We start from the raw sequence: 27,221 nt of genomic DNA on the forward strand, positions 1-27,221 counted from the left end.
CTGATTGGACTTAACTTAAAGAGAAAAAATTGGAGCTTAACGGAAGAAGAAGATCCCATGAGCGCTCCCCTATGCCATCCATAATGGTACACTCTATCCATACACCACATCCTCCCTTCCGTGGATGTTCCACGGGTTTCGGCTCGTAAACATGAATGTCACAATCCCCAAGGATGAATATCTTTCCTGGATAAATAAATTATGATGGTGATGACCACTCCTTTTAGTATCTTCAGATGCATAGGGCTGCCGAGGCAGTTTCTTGGCTATTGGGCAGGATACCTGAATGGCTCATTCATCCCAGTAAGCTGGTACTCATTTTGCCGACCTTGGAAGGATGACAGGCTGAGTCAACCCAACTGGTGTGACTTCAACAACATGGCAGCATATCAGAACCTTGACATCTTAAGCCAGCCACCTTAACCATTAAGCCAACACCAGGCTAGATAAAGAAATACAATTGCTAAAAACTCAGAAGTCTGCAGGAAATTATGCAACTTATTTCTCTGTAAATGATCACCAATTCTAATTATTTTTACACGGAGGCATGCAAAGGATGGACAAGAGGTGAAATAAGCAATACGAGTCGAAAGAGTTGGCTTTGATATGCAAGCATTACCACCGCCTCAGCTATTCTTTATTGGGTAATTATCGAAGTCATACTCATGAGGAGCTATGTCAGCATCAGTCATAGCATTGCCGGATAGAGTGACGTTTCAGTCCAACAGAGCAAATCGAAGTATCTATATCTGACGTCTCCTCACAAAGGAGAGGAGAGTTGGCAGTAGTAGCTGATAGTGTGTTGAAGACAGCGATGATGATGTCGGGTGAAGCATATGCCAAGGAAGCAACCATTTAATGCAGCCTATTGATGGTAAGGTTTATTTGGGCTAAAGAAGAAGCATTGAAACAGGCAAACGGTAAATAGGAATCTTGCGAACGAAAAAGAGGGCGAGACCATTCAAGAACAAGGGGTGTGGGCTGAGGGGGGGGATGAAGAACTGTGAAGGAATGCGGATGGTAGGCACCCAAAACACCAAAAACCCTCTTATGGTTAAACTGCCAAAATCGAGACTCTCTGCTCACCTTCACTCCTTCATTCCTCTTTTCTCCCACCTCTGGAACAAACTCCCTCACTCTCTTCAATCCCACTCCACCCTCCAGGTCTTTAAAACAGCTGTTCACCACCATCTCTTATCTTCCCCCATCCAAAACCTTGATCTTTTCTACCCCCGCTAAGTTCACCCCAATTCCACTTTTTTGAAATACCAACTTCTGTCCAGGAAGTCCTTGGTGTCCTTGTGTTTTATACTTCTCCCACCCCCCCCCCCCTTCCCACGCCTCCTCCCCCCAAGCCCTCTCCCTCCCACACATCTCCCTGCTCTTAAATGTTGTGCGCTCTCAAGTGTTTGTGTGCTTCCCCTTCTCTTGTCTTCCGCTCCCTCTTTTTATATATTTTGTTTGTCTGGTTGATTTGTTTGTGAAGTAAATGTCAGCTCTTTCACGAGCGTCGATTCAGTATTTTTTAAATTAAAAATATTGGAACATGAGTGGGACCCCCCACCAGAACATAGGCAGGACCCGCATCAAGAACGAAGGCATGAACCGTGCCAGAAGTCTGGCTGAAGGGGGCGGGATCCATGCTCGAACATGGCCAGTAGCCACAACAAAATTGGGGTGTGGGGGAAGGGGGGTGATCCCCGCAAGACTGTCGGTGATAGGGGGTGGGACCGCTGCTGGACCATGGGCAATACTACCACCCGAATGAAAGAGGATAGGTCTGGGTCCCCTGCATGAATAAGAGCGGGGCCCTAGAATGAATGCCAGTGGGACCTGGGCACGAACGCTGGAGGAAGGGATGGGACGCCCACCTGAAAAAGGTGGGATTTCCACTCAAACGCAGGTGGTAGTGGGCAGGACCCCCACCTATACCGTGGATGGTAGGAGCCCCCACCAGAACATGGGAGGGGGGGGAGCATTGCTCACTGGAACGAGGGTGGTGGGGGGGAGCAGAATCCCTCTCTATCTCTCCCCCACCCCCCCCCCCCCCCCCCTTCACCCTTCGGAAAGTGGGAGCTAGAGGGAGAAGCCCTCACTGGAACCGCAACTCTTTGCAGAAGGAAAATGGGACAGCATTCCTGGGCGGAAGGCAGTCAGGCGGGATTTCTTGGCAGAAGGCAGATGGGGGCGCGGAGGAAAGTGGACAGAGGAACAGCCGGCGGAACTCATACAGGGGGGAGTACCAGGTGGAACACGGGTGAGGGGTGGTGCGGCAGAAAGTGTACTCAGGGGGCCCCTGGCATAATGCACACTTTGGGGTAGGGGGGGGGGGAGGAGGAGGGGTAGGATTGGCTAACACGGACTGAGGACCAGCACCCAGCATAACAAGGACCAGGGTCAAGCACCCGGCATAACGAGGACCAGGGTCAAGCACCCGGCATGATGAGGACCAGGGTCAAGCACCCAGCATAATGCACACCGGGGACAAGCACCTGGCATAATGTGGACTAGGGGCGAACACCAAGAATAATGCGGACTGGGGGTGGGGGAAGGAAGCCAACGGCAGAATGCGGATGGTGGAACCTCCCAGTAGAATGCAAACAGAGGGAAACCTCCAGAGAATGCAGATGGGTGGGGGAGCCCACATCAAAATGCAGACTAGGAAGCCCTTGGTGGAATGCAGATAGAGTGGGAGCCCCCAAGGGCTGCTGTGGGGAATATGGATGGGGGCCCAAAATAAATTTCAATCGTCATTGAAACCTGAGGGAAATAATGTGAACAGGAGGCACCACCAGCAAAATGCGGACAGGAGGGGAGCGAGGGTGTAGACAACATACTTTACAATAAGCAATGCTTAATTTTTCAAATTACAGTCAATGATTGTCCCTGAGGAAAATTATAATGATCAATTCCAACATGGAATCACAAGCTGAATCGTTATCTTCCCGCTGCTGCACAGCTTAAAGCCCAAAATACTTTTTCTGCACAATAATGTATCCTATCCCTTTTGTTCCATCAATTAAAAATGTAAGTGACTCCGTATGGATCATAGTGCAACTAATGTACAGAACCACAGATCCACATTTGTCGTTAGCAAAAAAGCATACCATAAGAGGAAGAAGAATAAGCAGAGCTGTGCTGTTACTCTTGTAATAATCTTATAAACAGGTATGGCCAAAAAAAATGTAACATTGGCAGGAATCATTTTAAATGCAGTAAAAACTAGAACTCAGTAGAGAGCATACCTCCACCAGGTGAACAGTTTACATTTTGTATTCTAGAGTAGACCAGAAAATCACAATACAGAATCACGTTTAATCAAAATCATCCGTCCACAACTTTTTGAGATATCCTGCGATGTATAGTTTTTGGCCCTATCTCCCAATGGTGAAGAATCACTTTTTTAAATTCTGCCAGCTGGATCCCGATCCAGATCTTCACCAAAATCGAATCGATTCTTCCTCGTCACAAACACACACACCATGTCCACCAAGTTTTGTACAAATCCATCCATAACTTTTTGAGATATCCTGCTATTTATCGTTTTTGTCCCTATCTCCCAATGGTGAAGAATAACTTTAAAAATCTAGTAGCCGGATCCGAATCCGGATCTTCACCAAAATCTAATCATTTTGTCCTCGTCACATACGCTACATCTCTGCCAAATTTTGTCCGAATCCGTCCACAACTGTTTGAGATATCTTGTTCACATACAAATAAACAGACAGACAAACAAACACCTTTGGTGGCAGAGGTAATAAAGATTCCAAATTTTTCAAAAACTTGGAAAAACAATTACACAAAAACAACAGAGTTCCCTACCCACACATATCGGACACGTAATGACTGATGATCGAAAAGTGCTGCGAGAATGCAACAAAAAATTGGTCTAAGATATGACACAGACAATCAAATCTGTTCATCGAACTTGTATTCTTACTTCATATCCATGTCCTTCTACTATATTTATGCCACATCTGAATAGTTCATAGACAGCAAGACGGACAAAACCTCCTTTCACAAGCACCGACACGGCCATCGTTCTGAAACTTTAAGCATCTCACAATTGTCTTTTTTTTTTTTCTACATAGTCGAGGCTCGTGGAAGAGCTACCATTAGTACACTGAACGGATCAGGATGCAACAGGACAAAAGGAACGGTGGGGGAAAATGCCAACAGCAAAGCTGAAGGCAAAGACAATGGCAGGCGGACAAACAATGGGTGTAGAGAACAGTTTTAAAGCAGCACTTTAAAATTACAGCTTGTAAAAACCACCTTTAGAGGCCATTTTTCCCCGCAAAGCGGGGGTTGGCCTTTTTCGGGGACCGTGGTTGTTGTCGTTTTTTTTGGTCCCCTTTTTGAAGCAATGTTTTACGGCCGGATGCCCTTCCTGCCGCCAACCCTTTGTCACCTTTTACGACAAGCAGGGAATTACCAGTGAACTGGTACTCAATTAGCCGACCTCGGAAGGATGACAGGCTGAGTCAACCCCCCTGGCGTTAATTCAGCGATCGACCGGGATTCGAACCCAGGATCCTAGGATCCTAAGCTGGCACCCTAGCCGCTAGCCCAACACCAGGGTTAGAGTTCCATTCAAATGTTCCAGTGATTGTAAGACCAAATAGCTTAGCCCGAAGTGAGCTTCCGCTGAACTACCATACCACGGCATCCCAAAAAGTCAAGCACAACTTATTAATTGCTCAAACTCAAACACAAGTTCTTAATTGCTCAAAGGCACACATGGTTCTTCCGATCCTGAAAGCTATACCTCGCGTCCCCCATTTCCCCCTCACACATTGTCAACCCAAAGCGGCCTTACCTGTGTTGGGAGTTTTCATCATACATGCGCTCTTTGCCCTCCTTGAAGAGAGCTGCAGCTTGCCGCGTCTTGTGCATCAAATTGTCAATGAATATTCTGAAATAGAGGTTGTCGGTAAGAGTTCCGAGGCCTCCGCGTTCCTCGTAGCGGCTGAGGATGAGGCGCAGATGCTGGTAGGTGTCTGGGAGGATGTCCAGAATGTATGGCGGGCTGTTCTTGAGCTGCACCTTGGGATTCTGGCAGTGACGTACCAGCTGTACCAACAGGAACACAAGCAAGTTTCTAAAGTAGCACATCTTAATAACAATCATTCAAAATCAATCACTTCCTCGACTTATTACGGCGTAGCCCATAGGGCAAAGCCGTCTGGAACAACGTTTGTCCGTCTGTATGTATGTATGTATGTATGTCCCCTCAAACGTATACCAATCAGAGCTGAGGATCTGGTCACATGACAGGGTGATATGATTACGTCTGATGTCATTACGTCGTACAAGGCTGACTCTCCACACACCGCCATTTTGATTTATATGCCGTTCATGCCGAAAATATCGTCTAACCAGTCATATATCACAATCGCCATGCTCTACCTTTACGCTTTTCATTCAGTGTGAAACACAAACAAACCGATTGTTAAAATGACCATCAAATATCAAAAGCATAGACGTTACGTCTCTTCCAACAAAACGGTACGTACCAAACCCTAGTGGGGTATAATCTAGATTAGAGTAGATCTTCCCTCAGTTCTGTAAGTAAAACGTACCTCACGGATGTCGAGATTCCTCAAAATTTCTTTGTTTAATGTTATAAAGACCATCAGCGACTGTTTAAAAAGCTAATAATGTGTGTTTGTGATTTATAATATTTTACAAGCCCGGCTAAATGATCAAATCAACAACACAACAGTGCAGCCTCATTACACTTACAGGTACAGGTACACCATCAATTGCTTTGGGGGATCATTTACCATTCTATGGTTTACCATTTACCATTTACTATTACTTCCTGGTCCTTTAGGGGAAGAGTGCAAAATCAAATAAAGTCCTCGGTTCTTTTTATAGCACCCACGATGAGAACATTGAATACATAATTATAACGAGATCAGATCACCCGTTGGAAGGTGATGTCGCAGCAGAAGAGCCATCATGATCAAGCAAGTAGCTCGATGGAAGAGTCACAGGTCGACACCACGCGTGACGTCACCACGTACAGCGACGCAGAGAAGCAAAGAGCTCGCGAAGCAACGTCGTACAATTTTACAAGTTAGCAATAATGAGGGTCGTAGTTGTGAGTACGCACTACTAGAGACCTGACCGTCAGAATCCTCCGTTTTGACACCACGGGCAATCTCTCAAACGACGACGTTCACGTCAACACAACATTGAAATCGCTTTAGCTGAACCACGCACTGCAGAGCACGCACAACGCCTGTATCACCACCTTGTCCATTTGTTTCCACGTCTTCTCCACGGCCCGCCGATCGACCGCCTGTTTTGGAGGACCCATGGCGTCGTGAATGGCATCCATCATGTGTCCGAACAATCGTCCTTTCAACGCGCTCCGTTGTATGCGTCCGGCAGCCGTCGCCATGTTCGGCCAGGACACCCTGCAGCGGAAACTTCCGCCTCGTTGCGTCACTTCCGGTTGACAGACGCGTGCTTGACGTCGATACTTCCTGGTGTTCGGTCGTTACGTTTAAGGGAAGGAAGGAAGGAAGGAAGGAAGGCAGGAAGGAAGGAAGGAAGGAAGGAAGGAAGGAAGGACGTTCTCGTCGTTCGAGAAAGCGGCAGTGGGAGTGCAGTAGGTACAAGCTATTCGTTTCGTTAGTCTTTCCATGATTCATTCTGATGTTTCTTTCAATAATTACTTTTTGCTGATATTTCTGCTTTATTATTTTGACTGAGCTGTATTTATATGATAGTTTAGGCTTACTGGCTTAGTCGACATTCTGATAAATTTTGACTTTATATTTTCGGACTGAAACGTTTTATTTTCTTTCTCAAGAGTCAAGACTGATATAGCTACACATGGTCGCACGAAGACCCAATGTGTCACTTTTAAATAACTATGGGGCCCGTTGGTCCGTTGTACCAAATTTTAATTGGTCTTCACGGCTTTGTAGCATACCTGCCTGCCGGACTCAGGGGGGTATTTTGGGTATTTGGGGTCATTAAGGATTTTTGGGTCATCAAGTACTTTTTGGGTCGTTGGGGACTGTTGGGTCTTTTGGGTCCTCAGGGACTTATGGGTCATCTGGGTCTTTTGGGTCCTTGGGGTCCTCAGGGACCTTTGGGTCATCAATAACTTTTTGGGTCCTTGGGGACTTCTGGGTCATTAAGGACTTTTGGGTCATCTGGGTATTTTGGGTCATCAATAACTTTTTGGGTCCTTGGGAAATTTTGGGTCTTTTGCGTCATTGAAGCCTTTTGGGTAATCTGGATCTTTTGGATCCTTGGGAACTTTTGGGTCATCTGAGACTTTTACGTCCTCAGGATCTTTTCGGTCCTTTGGGGTCTTTTGCATCTCAAGTGTTAAAGGGTCTTCCAAGGTCTAACTCTAAGTGGTCTAAAGGGTTAAAAGGTACATTTGAATAGTACGTAATTAATTATTAGACGTACGTACTAAATAGACACAAAATATGCCACACACACACACACACACACACACACACACACACACACACACACACACACACACACACACCTCATGCATTTAAAGCAGATAAATGTTTGCCATGGTTCCTCCCGGCAGAGATATATATGTAAGAAATGAAAATGGGCAAAACGTAGCTTGGTTGCCCATAAAATAGGATGCTTATAAAAAGTAGAGATTAAACTCGTAGAGTACCTCACGTAAGTACTGTACAGTATATACTAAATTGAATAAACATTCACTCCGCACTTGTACATTCGCAGGAGTGTGTTCAGTTACCAAGCAGCTTGCTATCGCTTGCCAAGCCAGCAGTTCCTTATGAAGCGTGTCGTTTGAATGCTTAATTGAGTGCTTAAGCCGCTTGGCGAGCGCTCTACAAGCTGCTTGGTAATGGAACACATCCCTGATCTATACCTACAACCATTCCCTTTGAATATATTTAATAAGTACTACGACATATGTCTTTATCATTTGGAACTACCACCAAATGTTCTTCGAATGGCCCATAAAGTTGAAAATCGCAATGGTTCAAGTGTGGCCGCTGCACATAACATTATGTTGGCTACCAGGGGAGGCTCCAGGGGGTGGGGTGCAGGGGGTGCGCACCCCCACCCCCCCTTCGATCCAGGAGGAGGGTGCAGGGGGTGCGCACCCCCCCTCCCCTCCCCCTCTGCAACGCAACGGCATGATTGTGCTGGAGGCATACTCTATATGGATGTGCTGGAGGCATACTCCATATGGATGTGCTGGAGGAATAGGCTACCCTATATGGATGTGCTGGAGGCATACTCTATATGGATGTGCTGGAGGCATACTCCATATGGATGTGCTGGAGGAATAGGCTACCCTATATGGATGTGCTGGAGGCATACTCTATATGGATGTGCTGGAGGCATACTCTATATGGATGTGCTGGAGGCATACTCTATATGGATGTGCTGGAGGCATACTCCATATGGATGTGCTGGAGGCATACTCTATATGGATGTGCTGGAGGCATACTCTATATGGATGTGCTGGGGGCATACTCTATATGGATGTGCTGGGGGCATACTCTATATGGATGTGCTGGAGGCATACTCTATATGGATGTGCTGGAGGCATACTCTATATGGATGTGCTGGAGGCATACTCCATATGGATGTGCTGGAGGCATACTCCATATGGATGTGCTGGAGGCATACTCTATATGGATGTGCTGGAGGCATACTCTATATGGATGTGCTGGAGGCATACTCTATATGGATGTGCTGGAGGCATACTCCATATGGATGTGCTGGAGGCATACTCTATATGGATGTGCTGGAGGCATACTCTATATGGATGTGCTGGGGGCATACTCTATATGGATGTGCTGGAGGCATACTCCATATGGATGTGCTGGAGGCATACTCTATATGGATGTGCTGGAGGCATACTCTATATGGATGTGCTGGAGGCATACTCTATATGGATGTGCTGGGGGCATACTCTATATGGATGTGCTGGAGGCATACTCTATATGGATGTGCTGGAGGCATACTCCATATGGATGTGCTGGAGGAATACTCTTTGATTGACGACAAGAAGGACGCGCTCACTCAACTCGGGTCAAATGCTGAAACTGAATTCTCTCTTTGGTTCGATCACGCTGAGGCCATGATAGAATCTGTCGGAGGTGACGTCACAATGCCGAGAGTTGTAAAACGACAAATCCTTCGTCCAAACACTGCCGCCAATACTCCCTTGCTCTTCTACCTCAGAAACATGTCCATTCCTGGATAACAAACTGGACTTTCTCTGTCTCACCGAAACCTGGCAACAACCTCTGGACTACTACACACTCAACCTCACCACACCCAATGGATATTCCTACGTCAATAAACCACGCTCGGAGGGCCGAGGTGGTGGAATTGCCGTTATCCACCGTCAAGACATCAAGACCAACCTCATCTCCATCTCATCTGCTCCATCATTTGAACACCTGGCTTTAAAACTCTCTGGTCACACGCAGTCAGTCATGGCTGTCGTCTACCGCCCTCCCAAACCACACCCATCATTCCTGTCTGACTTCTCCTACTTTCTGACCCAGCTATGTTCCCTCTCCCCCTCAATCCTCCTCCTTGGTGATTTCAATATCCACATGGACTCCACTGACTCCACAATAACCACTGACTTCACTGATTTACTCACCTGCTTTAACCTCACTCAACATGTCGACTTTCCTACCCATATCCGTGGTCACATTTTGGACCTTGTCTGCTCCACTGGATTAAATTTGCACCATCTCTATGGCTCCGACCTCACCCTCTCTGACCACTTAGCCATCACTCTGACCATCAACATCCCCGCCCCAACACCAAGGCATTATCGCACAATCAACTTCCGTAAGCTAAACGCTCTTTCACCTACCTCATTCTCATCCACCCTCTCTGAAAAAATGTCCACTTCTCCCTTCATTGACCTCCACACCCCTTCCGACCTCACTGACTACTACAACCACACTCTCTCCTCCTGCCTTGACCAGCTTGCGCCTGTAAAAACCAAAACAGTTTCTTTCACCCATTCTGCTCCCTGGTTTACCCCTGAACTCCACCTGATGAAAACTCGTGCTCGCCAACTTGAAAGACTCCGCAATAAAACGGGTCTCACAGTTCACTCCCAAGCCTACAAGGACCACATACAACACTACAAAGATGCCCTCTCCCGCGCCCGCTCTGCCTACTACTCTCAAATTATCCACTCTGGCTCTGGAAACCCAAAAGCACTCTTCTCGACAATAAACAAACTCCTCCGCCCCCTGAACACCACCACCCAGTCATTCACAGTAGACAACTGCATCTCCTTCCTCTCTTTCTTCCAACGCAAAATTGACAACATCTACAACAGCTTGACCACCGCCGCACCCGCTCCCCCTCCAACCACCTGCCCCCCCTTGTCCTGCCATCCCCTGTCTCGGTTCTCCCCAATCTCTCCTACTGACCTCTCTGAACTCCTCATAGGAATGAAAACTGCCACCTGCACTCTTGACCCCATCCCCTCCAGCTTTGTCAAAGCCTCCCTCCCTGCTCTCTCTCCACTTATCATTGCAACAATAAACTCCTCCCTGTCTACAGGCATCGTCCCACCTTCCCTCAAAATTGCTGCTGTTACCCCCATTCTAAAAAAACCTGGTCTAAACCCTGACACCCTAAACAACTTCAGACCCATCTCCAACCTACCCTTTCTGTCAAAAGTTTTGGAACGCGCTGTAGCCACTCAACTCAAACATCATCTCTCTGCCAATAACTTGTATGAAACATTCCAATCCGGATTCCGCTCCAACCACAGTACTGAAACTGCTCTCCTCAAAATCACCAACGACCTTCTCCTCTCCTCTGACGCTGGCAACCTCAACATTCTCGTCCTCCTCGACCTCAGCGCTGCCTTTGACACCATCGATCACACTATCCTCCTCACCCGACTTGAATCCACCTTTAACGTCACCGGCACTGCCCTCTCTTGGATTAAATCATACCTCTCTGACAGATGCCAGTTCATCTCCATCAATAACTGCAAATCCCCCACTGCTCCCCTCCCCCAAGGTGTCCCCCAAGGTTCAGTTCTTGGCCCCCTCCTCTTCATCCTTTACCTGTCCCCGCTCGGTCACTTAATCCGCCGTCATGGTCTCCAATTCCACTGCTTCGCCGATGACATCCAGCTTTTCATCTCCACCAAGTCCGTCTCCACCGACACCCACTCTATCCTGACAAACTGCATCACTGAAATAAAATCCTGGCTTCAAATCAACTTCCTCAAGCTGAACTGTGATAAATCTGAAATAATCATCATTGGCCCAAAAACGCTCACAAAATCCACCCATAACTTTGCCCTCAACATCGACGGTATCCCAGTATCCACCTCCCCTCACATCCGGAATCTTGGCGTCATCTTTGACCAAACCCTTTCCTTCGACAAATACACTAAACAGATCACAAAGTCAGCCTTCTTTCACCTGAAAAACATTGCCCGTCTCCGCTCATCCCTCTCCTCCACGGCTGCAGAAACCCTCATCCACGCCTTCATCACCTCCCGTCTGGACTACTGCAATAGCCTCCTCTATGGTTCACCCTCAAAAATCACCAATAAACTCCAATACATTCAGAACTCCGCTGCCCGTCTACTCACTCATTCCCGGACCCGTGACCACATCACCCCCGTCCTTTACAAGCTTCACTGGCTCCCCATCCCCCAGAGAATCCAGTACAAAATCCTCCTCTTGACATACAAAGCCCTCCATAACCTGGCCCCATCCTACCTGGCTGACCTCCTCTCCAGACACACTCCCACCCGCAACCTCCGCTCTGCTGGTACCAACCTCCTGACCCCCTCCATCCGGACCAAATTCAGATCCTGGGGGGACAGGGCCTTCTCCATCGCTGCTCCCACCCTCTGGAACTCACTACCTCACACCATCAGAGACTCCTCCTCACTCACCACATTCAAAACATCACTAAAGACCCACCTGTTCAACGCTGCATTCAACATTCAACCCACAGCATTTAACCCCTGACTATCTCTTCTCCTTCTCCCTCCTTTTGCTTTAAATATTTCCCTATTGATTCTTGTCTTGTCTTTTTGATTCTTGTCTTATATATATGCCGTATATCGCTGCTGTTTGTTTTCTTGATTCTTGTCTTTTTGCAATTGTTGTTTTCATGTATTGTTATGCATTATGTTTTCCACTCTGTCAAAGCGCCTTTGGGCTTCTGGAAAAGCGCTATACAAAATAAATGAATTATTATTATTATTATTATTTCTCGACCACCTCAACCAGGAAATTGACACCCTGTTCTGTGCTGAAAATCGTGAAGGTAGCGATCTGTTTCTGCTGATGCCATCTGCGATAATCGCCGATACCTGCGACATTCCAGCCCGACATCAGAAGGTGTTGCGTTGGAAAAACGACATGGAACATCCAGCAGGACTGATAAATGAGCTTAGAGACTGGCAGATGTTTTGGAGAAGGAAGCCCAACAACACGCTTCCAAGCACATTCATGGATTGTTTCTGCGCAGTAGATGGAGACGAATTTCCATCCATCAAAGTCCTACTCCATAGTGGATGCACCCTCCCTGTAGGCTCCTGTGAGGCCGAACGCTCATTTTCTTGCCTGCGTCGTCTGAAGATCTACCGAAGAAATTCCATGGGAGAACGTCGGATGGCATCTCTGGCCCTCATGAACATGCACCATGACTTCACCATATCCCCACATGATGTGTGTGACATTTACATTCAGAAACACAAGCGCCGTCTATTCGAAAATAGCATAATTTACCATTAATAAAATAATTCACATTCCGCTGTCCTATCTGATCTCTTTTGTGGGGAGAACCCCCGGCCTTGAGCTTCACAACCTCGGCGCATGGCGGTGCCAGGCTTTGTGGGGAGAACCCCCCGCCTTGAGCTTCAGAAGCTCGGCGCATGGCGGTGCCAGGCTTTGTGGGGAGAACCCCCTGCCTTGAGCTTCAGAACCTCGGCGCATGGCGGTGCCAGGCTTTGTGGGGAGAACCCCCTGCCTTGAGCTTCAGAACCTCGGCGCATGGCGGTGCCGGGATTTGTGGGGAGAACCCCCTGCCTTGAGCTTCAGAACCTCGGCGCATGGCGGTGCCAGGCTTTGTGGGGAGAACCCCCTGCCTTGAGCTTCACAACCTCGGCGCATGGCGGTGCCAGGCTTTGTGGGGAGAACCCCCTGCCTTGAGCTTCACAACCTCGGCGCATGGCGGTGCCAGGCTTTGTGGGGAGAACCCCCTGCCTTGAGCTTCAGAACCTCGGTGCATGGCGGTGCCGGGATTTGTGGGGAGAACCCCCTGCCTTGAGCTTCAGAACCTCGGCGCATGGCGGTGCCAGGCTTTGTGGGGAGAACCCCCTGCCTTGAGCTTCAGAACCTCGGCGCATGGCGGTGCCGGGCTTTGTGGGGAGAACCCCCTGCCTTGAGCTTCACAACCTCGGCGCATGGCGGTGCCAGGCTTTGTGGGGAGAACCCCCTGCCTTGAGCTTCAGAACCTTGGCGCATGGCGGTGCCGGGCTTTGTGGGGAGAACCCCCTGCCTTGAGCTTCACAACCTCGGCGCATGGCGGTGCCGGGCTTTGCCCAGTTACACAGTCTGTCATCGCCATCATTTCACACTATGGGAGTGCACAGGTCTTTTATAACAACTAGTGAGCCCGTTTGTCCAAATGGACCAAAGTTTCATCGGCTTTCATGGCCTTGCAGCAAACCTGAGTTGGAATAAATGCTTTGTAAAATATTATCATTGTTTTTGTTATTTATTTAGTAATGAGAATGGCATGCCATGGAAGGACCTATTAAGCTGCTCTATACACCTTAACATGGCGTGCGTTTAGAAACATGGGAATTCTTCTGGATTCTTTGTAGTTAATTAGCCTAATTAACTCAGGAGATCAAAACAATCATTTCGTGAGAACTACACAAATCAGAAATTTCATATCAGAAAGCTCCAGTGGAACTACACAAAAAACATGCCGCACGCATGCACACACACACACAAACACACATATATATATACACACACATACACACACACAGACACACACACATACACACACATACACACACGCACACACATACACACACGCACACACCACACTACACACACACACACAAACACACATATATATATATACACACACACACAGACACACACACATACACACACACATACACACACGCACACACCACACATATATATATATATACACACACACAGACACACACACATACACACACACATACACACACACATACACACACACACACCACACATATATATATACACACACATACACACACACAGACACACACACATACACACACGCACACACATACACACACGCACACACCACACTACACACACACACACACACACACAATTCATCAATTTATAGCGGAAGGAACAGCTGGGCAAGTCGTTTCACCAGTTCCTCCATCTGACCATCAGTCATCGCGAATCTGTTGAGCTGTTGGACCAGGGAAGAACACAAGGAACTGCCGAAACTTCCAAAAACGCACGAAATGCCGTTTCTGACGATCAATTTTTAAAAATTTCCTGGGGGAGGACCCCCAGACTCCTCTTCACCCCGCCCCCAGCGCTATAGTTTCATGCACCCCCCGTTTTGAAATTCCTGGATCTGCCCCTGGCTACCATCTTGGTTTTACCCAGAATACATTGACCATCGTGGATGTCATATCATATCTATGTAACTTTCTCAGGGTAGATAATATGAATGAATGAAGAAATGAATGATCGTTTTAAGGCCATTTTTCCCCGCTGGAGCGGGGGTTAGCCTTGCAGGCCCCATGACAATCATGGTTCCCTGTTTGAGGCAATGTTTTTATGGCCGGGTGCCCTTCCTGATAGCCAACCCTTGGTCGCCTCTTACAATGCGCAGGGATACGGTGCACCTATTCTAAGCCGGGGTACACACCGGGATCATTCATCCCAGCAAGCTGGTACTCAATTTGCCAACCTCAGAAGGATGACAGGCTGAGTCAACCCCCCTGGTGTTAATTCGGCGATCGACCGGGATTCGAACCCAGGATCCTAGGATCCCAAGCTGGCACCCTAACCACTAAGCCAACACCAGGCTCAATCAATCAATCAATTACCGTCAGAATACCGGTGATAATTCGTCGACACTTTCCAAAAGTGGTCATCTCGATTCTTTAGCCCATGTATCTAAAACGACATGGAAAGTATGGGTCTGCCAACGACACAGTATGTATAGGCCTTAGGCTTCATGCCTTCATGCCCTCATGGTCTCAGCACCGTTCTATCAAACCTTTAACCATTAAGATGAGAATGTATTGTTTTTTTCATCACCAAGATTTCTTAATTTCTTCCTTTGAGGTGTTGCGGGGGTCATCTAGTCGCTCCTGATTAACAACTTGCCAGGTGTACTGAACGACATTGAAAATGGCCGCTCACTCACCAACATTGGTTGTCCATGCTCCATCCTTTCTCATGCTCAGCGTCAAGCGAGGAAGCAGCACATACGATATTAAAATATTTGGTATGACTCGGCCGGGATTCGAACCACAGACCTCCTTGACTCAGGGCGGACACTGTAACCATTACGTGACCAAGTCGAATATAACCACACAGACATACAAGGCACAAAATCTGTCGGGCCTCAAGGGATGAACAAATATAAAACACACTCAATAATTATAACATTTGCCCTATAGCTCCAGGCTGTATGGACAAAGGGGATGGGAGGAATGGTTGGAAGCAAAATAATAAATATAAGGTTTCCCGTGTGTAGTCAAATGGGGTTTATCATTCTTTTTTGATGGCGTAGCCCATAGAAAAAACGGTCTAAAACAGTGTTTTGTCTGTCTTTATGTCCATATGTATTATGTCTCTCACAAACATACACCAATCAGAGCTGAGGATCTGGTCACATGACAGAGGTGATGTGATTATGCCTGGGATGTCATTATAGCGTACGACGGCTGACTCCACAAACCGCCATTTTGATTTATATGCTGTTTCGGCCAAACATATCGCCAAACCTGTCATATATCACAATCGCCATGCTCTACCTTTACGTTTTTCATTCAGTGTGAAACACAAACAAACCGACTGTTAAAATGACCATCAAATATCGAAAGCATCAGCGTTACGGGTCTGCCAACAACACAGTATGTATAGGCCTTAGGCTTCATGCCTTCATGCCTCACCTTCAGATCGCTTCAGACAAATTAACCCAGGTTTCCTAATACAGTAGTGTCGTTTTCATAATAATAATAATAGTAGTAATACAGTAAATATAATTGAAACACTCCAATCCCTTTGTTGCGATTGCAAAGTTACTGGATTGAAGTGGTATATAGTTGGTTCATTGTTGACTCGAAACATCTTACTATAATTCACCAAATGTCCGTCCGTCGGTCTGTCTGTCTGTCTCTTCGAAGGTACCGTAAAAACTGCTGAACTGATCTCAACGATATTTTGGGTGGATAATCCTGGGATCTCCAGGAGTAAAATAGGCTATTTAGTTTTTCCAATTTAAGCTTTATTCTCCAGCATTCTCAGGTTTGGACTCCCGCATAACATTCGCGTTCGCATAATGTTCATTGTGACGATGTTTCCATTGTGACGACTAGCAACGTTAACTGCCCTATGGGCAGAGCTTCAATTGGGAGGCCCAAATGAAAAGGCTAAATATCAGAAATTGAAGGCTTTTTTTTCTTTTAAACGATTCATATAAACATCCGTTAAATCTCGATCGGTGCAGCCGTTTGTGCAGCACCCGGTGCAGCGATCGGTGCAAACGTGGACTCCCACACTGCCACAGCCTGCTGATACTTGCTCCCGCATAACGTTATTTTCCCGGGTGCCGCACAAACGGCTGCACCGATCAAGATTTAACAGATTATATAAATCGTTTAAAAGAAAAAAAAGCCTTCAATTTCTGATATTTAGCCTTTTCATTTGGGCCTTCCAATTGAAGCCCCGCGCGTAGGGCGGGTACCTTTGCTAGTATAGAATAAACCATGCATGTCTCAATGCAATCTCTTCACCTCCATGGCGACAGACAGCTTAGAGACTTACAGTGCTTCTAAATAATTTAATACTCACATTATTTGCTAACTGGTATCTCCACCCAGGTCATACTATCCTCTTGGACTAAAGTATCAAACAAGCCTGGCTACACCACCGTTAGACGTTTGTTCATATTTCATTAAACAAGTCAAATTTCTCTGGACTTTCACCAAAAAAATTTTTAATGTTCAATTGTTAAGAAATGCTGCTTATTCACAAAATGTAAACTATAATTATATCAGCAAAATAGACTATACGCTGCATATTATGCAGTCGGAGAGCTCCATTCTTCAGCAAAATCGAGATATGCAGCTGCCCTAACACATGCATTTCTGCTCTTCCTCAGAAACAACTTCCTCACATTTATTTTAAAACCAATTTAAGGAAGTTTCTTTCCCAAAAGGCTTGGAGAATGCAATGCCTGACAAATTGTACTGGTGCTTGCCAAACATCTCAATTTCTCCACCGAAGACCTTCATCACATAATGGAGTTCCAGCCACCACTAGAGCGGGAACCAGTGGCCAAAATCTCACTTCATTTTTCTTTACTTGAGCCTGGTGTTGGCTGAATGGTTAAGGTGGCTTGCTTAAAATCTCAGGGTCATGAGTTCAAGCCACTGTCATCCGCTGTACCAACACCAGGTGGGTTGACTCAGCCTGCCATTCTTCCGAGGGTGGCAAAATGAGTACCAGGTTATTGGGAAGAATGAGACTTTCGTGTATCTCTCCATCAGAGTGGCGACCCATCCAGGATTGTGCCCAATAGCATAGGAAACTGATTTGGCAGCTCTATGCATCTGAGGATGCAAAAGGAGTGGTCTTCTTACTTTACTTACAGTATAGTCAAACCTTTTGCAGTATTTGTTATGGTGGGTACACCTGCTCCCCAAGGGAGCGGCAGGAAGGGTCATGTTATTATTACTCCCGCCAGGGAGTAATGCATTCGATCGTGTCCGTCCGTGTGTGTGTGTGTGTGTGTGTGTGTGTGTGTGTGTGTGTGTGTGTGTGTGTGTGTGTGTGTGTGTGATCGTGTGTTTGTCAATAAGATATCTGGAAAAGTTCTGAACGGATTTGGATGAAAGTTGGTGGGATGATTGCCCTTGGGATAAGGAAGAATTGATTAGTTTTTGGTGAAGCTTAGGATATTATTCCGGATCCAGGAATTTTTTGAAGGATTTTTTTACCATTGGAAGATGGGGCTCAGCAGCGGCCACCCACGGCGGGAGTATGCGCTCTACTGAGTGGTGTTCTAGTTCTATCTGGTTTATATAGATTACAGTATATGTAGGTTAAGGTCCATTAGTCTGTGGTGGATGCAATAAGCATAGAACGCCTCAACGACATCGGGATTCTTCCCTTTCAGTTTACTGTTAAACAGCAGTAGCGACTGTTTAAAAAGGTAATGATAGGTGTTTGTGGTTTATAATATTTTTACTTCGGTCGAGGTACCCCCACAAAACGCCATGATAAGCGATTCATACACCTTAACATGGCATTTGTCCAAGGAGGGTGCCTATTATTAACACTAGGGTGCTTATTATTAATATTAATATTGTATTATTGTAGCGGTTACCTTATTCACATGTCGCGGTTATCTTATCCGCATGTGACGGTTACCAATACCATATGTTTGGTCTAACCCACGCGCACGGGCTGTTGGTTGTGTGGTCGTGACGCACGCGCGGCTGTTGGAGCCACGCCCTCCGAAGAGGGTTTTTGGTTTTATATAAGCCGTTACGACTTCCGTTCCCGAGCAGTTGCTGGAGATTTCTGTACAATAAACAAGCTTTGTACCCAACGAAATGGCCTCATCTTCTCGCCTTCGGCAACTCCTAAACTGGTGACCTCGGTGCCCCCGAAAGTATTCGGGGGCTGCAAATGAACACGGCGGTATTGCGACCGCAATTTCTTCCACAAGACCTAAACTCGAACTGCCGGAGTTTTAGCAACGACGAGCGGCCATGTGGTTTGCGCATCGCGCTCGGTTCCTCCTCTACGACTGGAGGGGCGAGCCTGCTCCGGGACCCTCCAAAGGAACGCCGTTACGAGGCGTTGGCGGCACGGCTGCTCGTAACCTCCGCACACACAGGCCGAGCACTGCTGCTCGTAACCTTCGCGCACACAGGCCGAGTACTGCTGCTCGTAACCTTCGCGCACACAGGCCGAGCACTGCTGCTCGTAACCTCCACGCACACAGGCCGAGCACTGCTGCTCGTAACCTCCGCGCACACAGGCCGAGTACGGCTGCTCGTAACCTCCGCGCACACAGGCCGAGCACTGCTGCTCGTAACCTCCGCGCACACAGGCCGAGCACTGCTGCTCGTAACCTCCGCGCACACAGGCCGAGCACTGCTGCTCGTAACCTCCGCGCACTGGAGTCTCGTTACCTTCGCGCGCACTGCTGCTCGCCACTCCCACAACTCCTACTGCTGCAACTACAACTGCTACCGCTGCTCGCCACTCCCGCAACTCCTACTGCTGCAACTACAACTGCTACCGCTGCTCGCCACTCGCGCAACTACGACTCCTACTCTACATCCTCGGGAGGCCCGCGAGGAACCTCGGCAGCCTCCCCCGAGGCCTTGACCAGCCCCTCGGTTGACTCAACCCCACGGCGGCGTTTTTTCGCGCGTACCGGGGCCGGGCCCTGCTCGAGCCTTCTCGGCACTGCCGAGCGCGCCTGCGAACTACGTACACGCCAGTGGCGTGCCTTCTGGGGGGGGCGCATGTAGCGGTTACCTTATTCACATGTCGCGGTTATCTTATCCGCATGTGACGGTTACCAATACCATATGTTTGGTCTAACCCACGCGCACGGGCTGTTGGTTGTGTGGTCGTGACGCATGCGCGGCTGTTGGAGCCACGCCCTCCGAAGAGGGTTTTTGGTTTTATATAAGCCGTTACGACTTCCGTTCGCGAGCAGTTGCTGGAGATTTCTGTACAATAAACAAGCTTTGTACCCAACGAAATGGCCTCATCTTCTCGCCTTCGGCAACTCCTAAATTATAATAACATTAATATTATGCTATTAATAAGTTAAGCTATTAATTATGCTATTAATAAAACATTAATAAGTCAAGCATTCGATCGTGTCCGTGTGTGTGTGTGCGTGTGTGTGTGTTCGTGTGTTTGTGAACAAGATATCTGGAAAAGTTCTGAACGGATTTGGATGAATGTTGGTGGGATGATTGCCCTTGGGATAAGGAAGAATTGATTAGTTTTTGGTGAAGCTCAGCATATTATTCCGGATCCAGGAATTTTTTGAAGGATTGTTTACCATTGGAAGATGGGGCTCATTTTTTTTAACATTATCTTCTATATATTCTATATTTAACATTGTGATTTGAAAATAGTTTTCATATTTGTTGTAAATGTAGTTTAAACTCGTGGTTATGCGTTAGAGCGGTGTATTTTGTTAGCAGCATCGTCTTCAAGGTTCTTTTTTTTTCCTAATAAAGACATATTCTGTCATTTTAAAACCACCAAAGTGTGTATTCGGTTTCCCCGTTTCATAAAATGTATCGTTTGATACGTATAATGCTTTAAAACTGTTTTTTTGTTTTTACCTCAGAAGAGATATCAACATTTACCTCAGCGAATGTCAATCGCGGTGTCAGTATTTGATGAACTTATAAAGACTTAGGTGAGTTATAAGTTTGACCAGCATGTGCACGGGATTCTTCCCAGAAGAATGAGTGGTCGCATTAGCTTGTACGACTTAAAATGAGCGAGTTTTGTTTTGACGTTTGGGCCAGTTTTACATGTATGTTGTAATGTTGTATCCCTAAGGAATGAAACGAACGTTTTTTCTGGCTTACAATTTTATTTGAAGTCACACATGCCTCAAAATACACTCACCTATATAGAATTGAACGCTGAATCCGAAAATCTGTGAAATAAATCCTCTATATCTCTTTGCTGATGACTCCACTCTCTGCCACTCCATACCTCATCCCTCAGATCGGCAGTCTGCAGCCTCCTCACTCTCTGCAGACCTGGACAAAATCACAGACTGGTCAAACAAGTGGAACATGTCTTTCAATCCTGACCAATCTCACACTCTTACTATGTCTCTCCGAAAAGACCGACTAGAAAACCCTCCCATCTACTTTCTGAACAATCCTCTCCAAGAAGTTCTGTCACTCAAGCTTTTGGGCCTCAATATCTGCCATAATCTTTCCTGGGAAAACCACATTTCCAATCTGGCCTCCAAAGACTTGGCATCCTTCGTCGTGCGAAGTCCTTCCTCGGCACACCTGAGCTCCTTACCACATACAAGGCTTTCATCCGCAGCTCAATGGAATACTGTACCCCCCTCTGGGCCGGTGCTCCTCCCTCACACCTAGCTCGGCTTCACGCTGTTGAAACCAAAGCGTTCAGAATCATTGGAATCTCCCGTGATGACGCAGATTCTGAGGGCCTTTCACTTACTCACCGTAGGCAGGTTGGTGGTCTTTCTGTCTTCTACCGACTCCTCTCCGGCCTTGCCCCCCCAGCTCTGTCTGTGCTCTGCCCCCCAAATATTGCTGCAGGATGCACAAGATCTGCCAGCAACCCTCTTATGGTGAAACTGCCAAAATCAAGACTCTCTGCTCACCTTCACTCTTTCATTCCTCTTTTCTCCCGCCTCTGGAACAAACTCCCTCACTCTCTTCACTCCCACTCCTCCCTCCAGGTCTTTAAAACAGCTGTTCACCACCATCTCTTATCTTCCTCTGTCCAAAACCTTGATCTTTTCTACCCCTGTTAAAACACCCCAAATGTTTTAGCCCTCTTCCACCCCAAAACACCCCAGCCCTCTTCCACCTCTTCATAAGGTCCTGTTATCCTTCACCCATTTGTTTCCATTCTTTCCCTCTCCTGCTCATCACCATTTGTTTCATCTCTCACTTTTAAACTTCCTCAAATCTTGTCCCTCATATATACAGGCACGAAAAGGTAATTTAACATAGAAATTAAAATAATCTAAAATTGTGATGACTCAGTCACAGTTGTCATGAAAAGGATTATGCAAAAAAAAAAAAAAAAAACACATCATATTTCGTTGTCTTGTGACTGAGTATAGTCCTAATCGTTCTTCGAAGTCCTAAACCCTGATCTTAAATTGTTATCTGTATACATATTTTCGAAGCGTTCGTTTGTATTGTTATGGGTTTTGGGGAAGAGTGATATATAGATCAGGTAGATCTGTGTAGGTATCATGCTCCGACTGTCGTGAAGAAATAGAATCACCCCATGTAATAAGTAGAGGACCTGTCTAGCCCGGATGTCGGATTAAGTGTATCTTTGTGATCATACAAGTATGATCCTTGTGCTAACTAGAGTAGAGATTATGCTAATTCCCCTGTTCGTGAGACCTGTGATTTATCCATTGTCCCATATGGCAACGCACATAGACACTAGGGAGGCCCAATAGCCATGCACACACACACACACACACACACACACACACACACACACACACACACATTAAATTCCCTCCTACAATAAAACTCACCGGGAGAACGAGAACAAGCAGGAAGCGCCCGCGCATTGCGCCGGCATGGCGATGGAACATCGAGCAAACAGGCAATGGACACGCTCAGAGGGGCAGTGATTGGACGAGACACCACCAATAGGGAGACGAGGCAGGATGAAGCCCGCTGATTGGTCAAGGCAAGGGCAAGAAGCTGGCCACTGATTGGCCAAAGGAGAGATTATACAAAGATGAGGAAAAACCGACATTTTCCTCTCCCTTCTGCCTTCTCGTGTTGGACCCCCTTTGGTTCTGGATCCCTTCATGCCTGGATATTCTTCTCCTCGCTTTGGACTCTCTTCCCTTCTTCTCCTGCTGCCCCTTACGCCTTCCTCCGCCATCGACTCTCTCCTTTGGTTCCGGACATCGCGAGCGATTGCGCGTGGACGAGGGCGGCTTGGCACTGGAACACCACAAGACCGGGGTGAGCGGGACGGCCGGTGAGGCCTAGCAGCACGTGAACGAGGTGGATTGAGGCCTACTTACCGCCAACACCGGAGCCACGTCCGGAGTGCGTGCTCGGACTGGACGATCGCTGCCAAGGCGCCAATTGAGCCGAGTACACGATAACTTACTTATTTTCATTCCTTTTATTTTCCCTTCGTCCATGTGATACATCTGGTGTGGGAGCACTCCAAATAGAACATTAATTATCGCGCGTTTTATTTTGTATTATCGGCATCCGTGGTAATAAACCTGTTTATTTTTGTAAACTTTACCATCCGTTTTCGTGAGTTAATTTGCAGGGTTGAAGACTGCCGCGCGGGACCGTCAGGTAAAAGCTTCCCACTTTGTCTTCTTCTCTCTTCCTCTCGTGCTTGCACAGTGAAATCTGTATTTGAACTGAATGCCTTTGGAGTTAAAGCTGGCTTTGGCTATCCGTGATTTCCCCGGTATTAATCAAGGGGGAGTCACGCGATAGTATGTTATTTTTTCATGGCCGAACCACAGCACCTAAAGTCCCAAAGTTTGGGTGTAGGTACTACAGAATCTGGGAAAGGTTTTAAGCTACCACATGTTGGCCTTGACGTCCGTTTTGAGGCCACTATAAAGTGTATATTGGGACGTGGGGTCAGGTAATGCTCCCGCTAGCCCACAGGAAAAGGCAACCACCAAATGAAGCCAATAACTCCAAACCTTTTCAATGTTCAACACATCCCCAAACCACCGCCAGGAAAAGCTCATTGCCTGAGACCTCTCCCCCCCCCCCCAACCTCACCATCCTTCCTCATACTCTCCAGGGCAGCCCCTGCTAGTAGATCATAAACGTTGAATAGTCTTTTATGCTTTTCACTTTCTGCATTTTTTCATTCAGTTTTGTGCATTACTTTTCATAAAAGGATGTGAATATGTTATTATGACAAATATTGTGGGCTGGTAGGATATCCCACAACTATCTATAGCCTGGGTTTGAATCCCCACTCAGATATAAACTAAAACCCTGGTGATTCACAAGTAGGGAGATGTATCAATGTGTGCACCATCCATCAGGATGTTAAACTGGGTGTTCCTTTTGACGGTATTGGTTAAAGATCCCATGGTGTCCTTTGAGAAGAGTAGGTCAGTTATTGACGAAGTCGCCAGAGGCATTATGTTTTCAGGTTGTCCGTCCGGCTGTCTGTCCGTCCATCCGTGATAGGTTTTCGTTTCTGCGATAACTTGAGAATGGCTGAAGGGATCTTAGTCAAGCTTGGTGCAGGTATGTATAATGAGGTAAAGATGAACTGATTAGATTTTGGGGTCACGAGGTCAAAGGTCAGAAGTCATGTTAGGTAAAAATCCCGTTTCCGTGATAACGTATGAACCAGTGATGGGATTCGCACCAAATTTGGTACACTTATGTAGAATGATGGAAAGATGAACTGATTCGATTTTGGGGTCAAGAGGTCAAAGGTCAAAGTCTAATATGTCTATAGCTTGAGAACGGCTGAAGTGATCTAAATCAAACTTAGTACAGGTATGTATAATGATGTAAAGATTAACTGATATTTTGGGAGCAAAGGTCAAAGTCTGTAATATGTCTATAACACTTGAGAACGGCTGAAGTGATCTAATTCAAACTTGGTACAGGTATGTAAAATGATGTAAAGATTAACTACTTAGAATTTTGAGCCAAGAGGTCAAAGGTCAAATCTGTAATATGTCTAAAACTTGAGAACAGCTAAAGTGATCTCATTCAAAGTTGGTACAGGTACAGTCGTGGCCAAACATATTGGCATCCTTGCACTTTTTTCAAATAATGCACCATTTGGTCCAAAGAATTGTTGAAATTAAAAAATATTTTGGTGTCCACATATGTATTTCTTTGGTTTGCAGTGGAGCAAAACAAAAAAAGCTGAAAAAATTACTAAATCTTAGCTTATTCCACACAGAAATCCTAAAATGGCCCGGCCAATATTATTGGCACCTTTCAGAAGTTGTTAAAATAATTAGATTTCAAGCAGGTGATTCTCCTTTACTTTGGAATTGAACTCATTTGTGGTGAGTTTCAGGTGCCTGAACTATAACAAGCGTTACGCCTAGGTCCCCCGTTGGTGAAATGATGCGAGTTGACAAAGTGGAAGACGCAAGGCGGCCATCTTGGATTTTGACGTGGCGACCAAATTTTCAATAGCGTTCTTCCTTATGCGGAGATACACCCACACACCAAATTAGAAGTTGGTACTTCGCTTATTTTTCAAGATATTCATCTCACAAGGTTCGGACATACATGGCGGCGGCCATCTTGGATTTTGACATGGCGACCCAATTTTCAATAGCGTTCCTCCTTATGCCGATACACCCACACACCAGATTAGAAGTTGGTACTTCGCTTATTTTTCAAGATATTTCGCTCACAAGGTTCAGACATATATATGGTGGCGGCCATCTTGGATTTTGACGTGGCGACCCAATTTTCAATAGCGTTCGTCCTTATGCCGAGATACACCCACACACCAAATTAGAAGTTGGTACTTCGCTTATTTTTCAAGATATTCATCTCACAAGGTTCGGACATGCATCGCGGCGGCCATCTTGGATTTTGACGTGGCGACCCAATAGATACACCCACACACCAGATTAGACGTTGGTACTTCGCTTATTGTTCGAGATATTTCGCTCAAGCTTCAGACATATATATGGTGGCGGCCATCTTGAAATTGACGTGGCGACCCAATTTTCAATAGCGTTCGTCCTTATGCCGAGATACACCCACACACCAGATTAGAAGTTGGTACTTCGCTTATTTTTCAAGATATTCATCTCACAAGGTTCAGACGTACATGGCGGCGGCCATCTTGGATTTTGACGTGGCGACCCGATTTTAAACAGCGTTCTTCCTTATGCCTAGATACACCCACACACCAGATTAGAAGTTGGTACTTCGCGTATTTTTCAAGATATGCAGGTTACAAGGTTCAGACATGCATGGCATCAGACATACATGGCGGCGGCCATCTTGGATTTTGACGTGGGTTGCTCCCACACACCAAATTCGAATGCGGTCCTTCGCTTACGCACGCACGCCTGCACGCACGCCCGCACACACGCATGGACGGACGGACACACGGACGGAGGGGAAAGCCATAGTCCCCCTTTCGCTCCGCTGAGCGACGGGGGACAAAAATCACACATTCAACTAGTTTGAATAGACAAAAGGAGTCATTCTGCTGTTTTGTGTCACTGTATGTGTACCGCAATGAGCATGGAGACAAGAAAGAAAACCAGAGAATTGTCTGAGGAGGTCAGACACAAGATTGTAGCCAAGCATGGACAATCTCAAGGCTACAAGTCCATCTCTAGAGACCTTGATGTTCCGGTGTCCACCGTACGCTTTATCAGGAAGTTTAAGGCCCTTGGCACTGTTGCCAACCTCCCTGGACGTGGCTGCAAGAGAAAACTTGATTGAAGATTGCAGCAAAGGATTGTTCGAATGGTGGAGAAAGGACCTCAAACAACTGCCAAACAGATTCAAGCTGACGTTCAGACACAAGGTATGACAGTTTCAACTCGTGCCATCTATCGCCAACTCAATGAAAGGGGGTTATATGGTTGGAGACCCAGGAGGACCACACTGCTGAGAGATAGACATAATAAAGCCCATCTGGAGTTTTCCAAAACACACCTGAACAAGCCAAAATCCTTCTGGGAGAATGTCCTGTGAACAGATGAGACCAAATTAGAGCTTTTTTGGAAAGCACATCATCTCTATGTTTGCACAAAACAAAATGAAGCCTTCAAATAAAAGAACACCTTCCCCACAGTCAAACATGGAGGAGGTTCAGTGATGTTTTTAGGTTGCTGTGCTGCCTCTGGCACTGGGTACCTTGAATGTGTGCATGGCATCATGAAATCAGGAGATGACCAAGGCATTTTGCAGTGCAATGTTCAAACCAGTGTGAGAAAGCTGGGTCTCCGTCGAAGGTCATGTGTCTTGCAGCAGGACAATGACCCCAAACACACTTCAAAAAGTACCCAGGAATGGTTCAAGACAAAACACTGGACTGTTCTGAAGTGGCCAGCAATTAAACACCTGTGGTGAGATCTGAAAACAGCAGTTGGGAGAAGGCACCCTTCAAATCTGGGAGAACTGGAGCAGTTTGCACAAGAAGAGTGGGCCAAACTGCCAGTGGAGAAGTGTAGGATTGTTTGACTGCATTCATAGCTCC

At 46.6% G+C, this 27,221-nt stretch overlaps 1 protein-coding gene across 5 annotated transcripts in view; it reads right to left on the bottom strand.

The window, feature by feature from the left end:
- LOC137412113 (E3 ubiquitin-protein ligase CBL-B-B) overlaps window positions 1–6,452 on the bottom strand; it is a 130,515-nt gene extending 124,063 nt beyond the window's left edge. For 3 of the 5 annotated variants that reach the window (XM_068097364.2, XM_068097362.2, XM_068097366.2), the window contains exons 1-2: window positions 6,260–6,451; window positions 4,820–5,073 (exon numbers count right to left, since the gene is read on the bottom strand). In XM_068097364.2, the coding sequence (XP_067953465.2) occupies window positions 4,820–5,073; window positions 6,260–6,409 (404 nt within the window). In that variant the 5' untranslated portion in view covers window positions 6,410–6,451. Of the gene's footprint in view, window positions 1–4,819; window positions 5,074–6,259 lie in introns of all 5 variants that reach the window. The other 2 variants (XM_068097363.2, XM_068097365.2) reach the window with 2 other exon arrangements.
- Window positions 6,453–27,221: the final 20,769 nt, after the last annotated feature.

The sequence above is a fragment of the Myxine glutinosa genome, chromosome 7 (assembly GCF_964187855.1).
Source record: "Myxine glutinosa chromosome 7, kmMyxGlut1.1, whole genome shotgun sequence".
In the NCBI taxonomy this organism is placed as follows: domain Eukaryota; kingdom Metazoa; phylum Chordata; class Myxini; order Myxiniformes; family Myxinidae; genus Myxine; species Myxine glutinosa.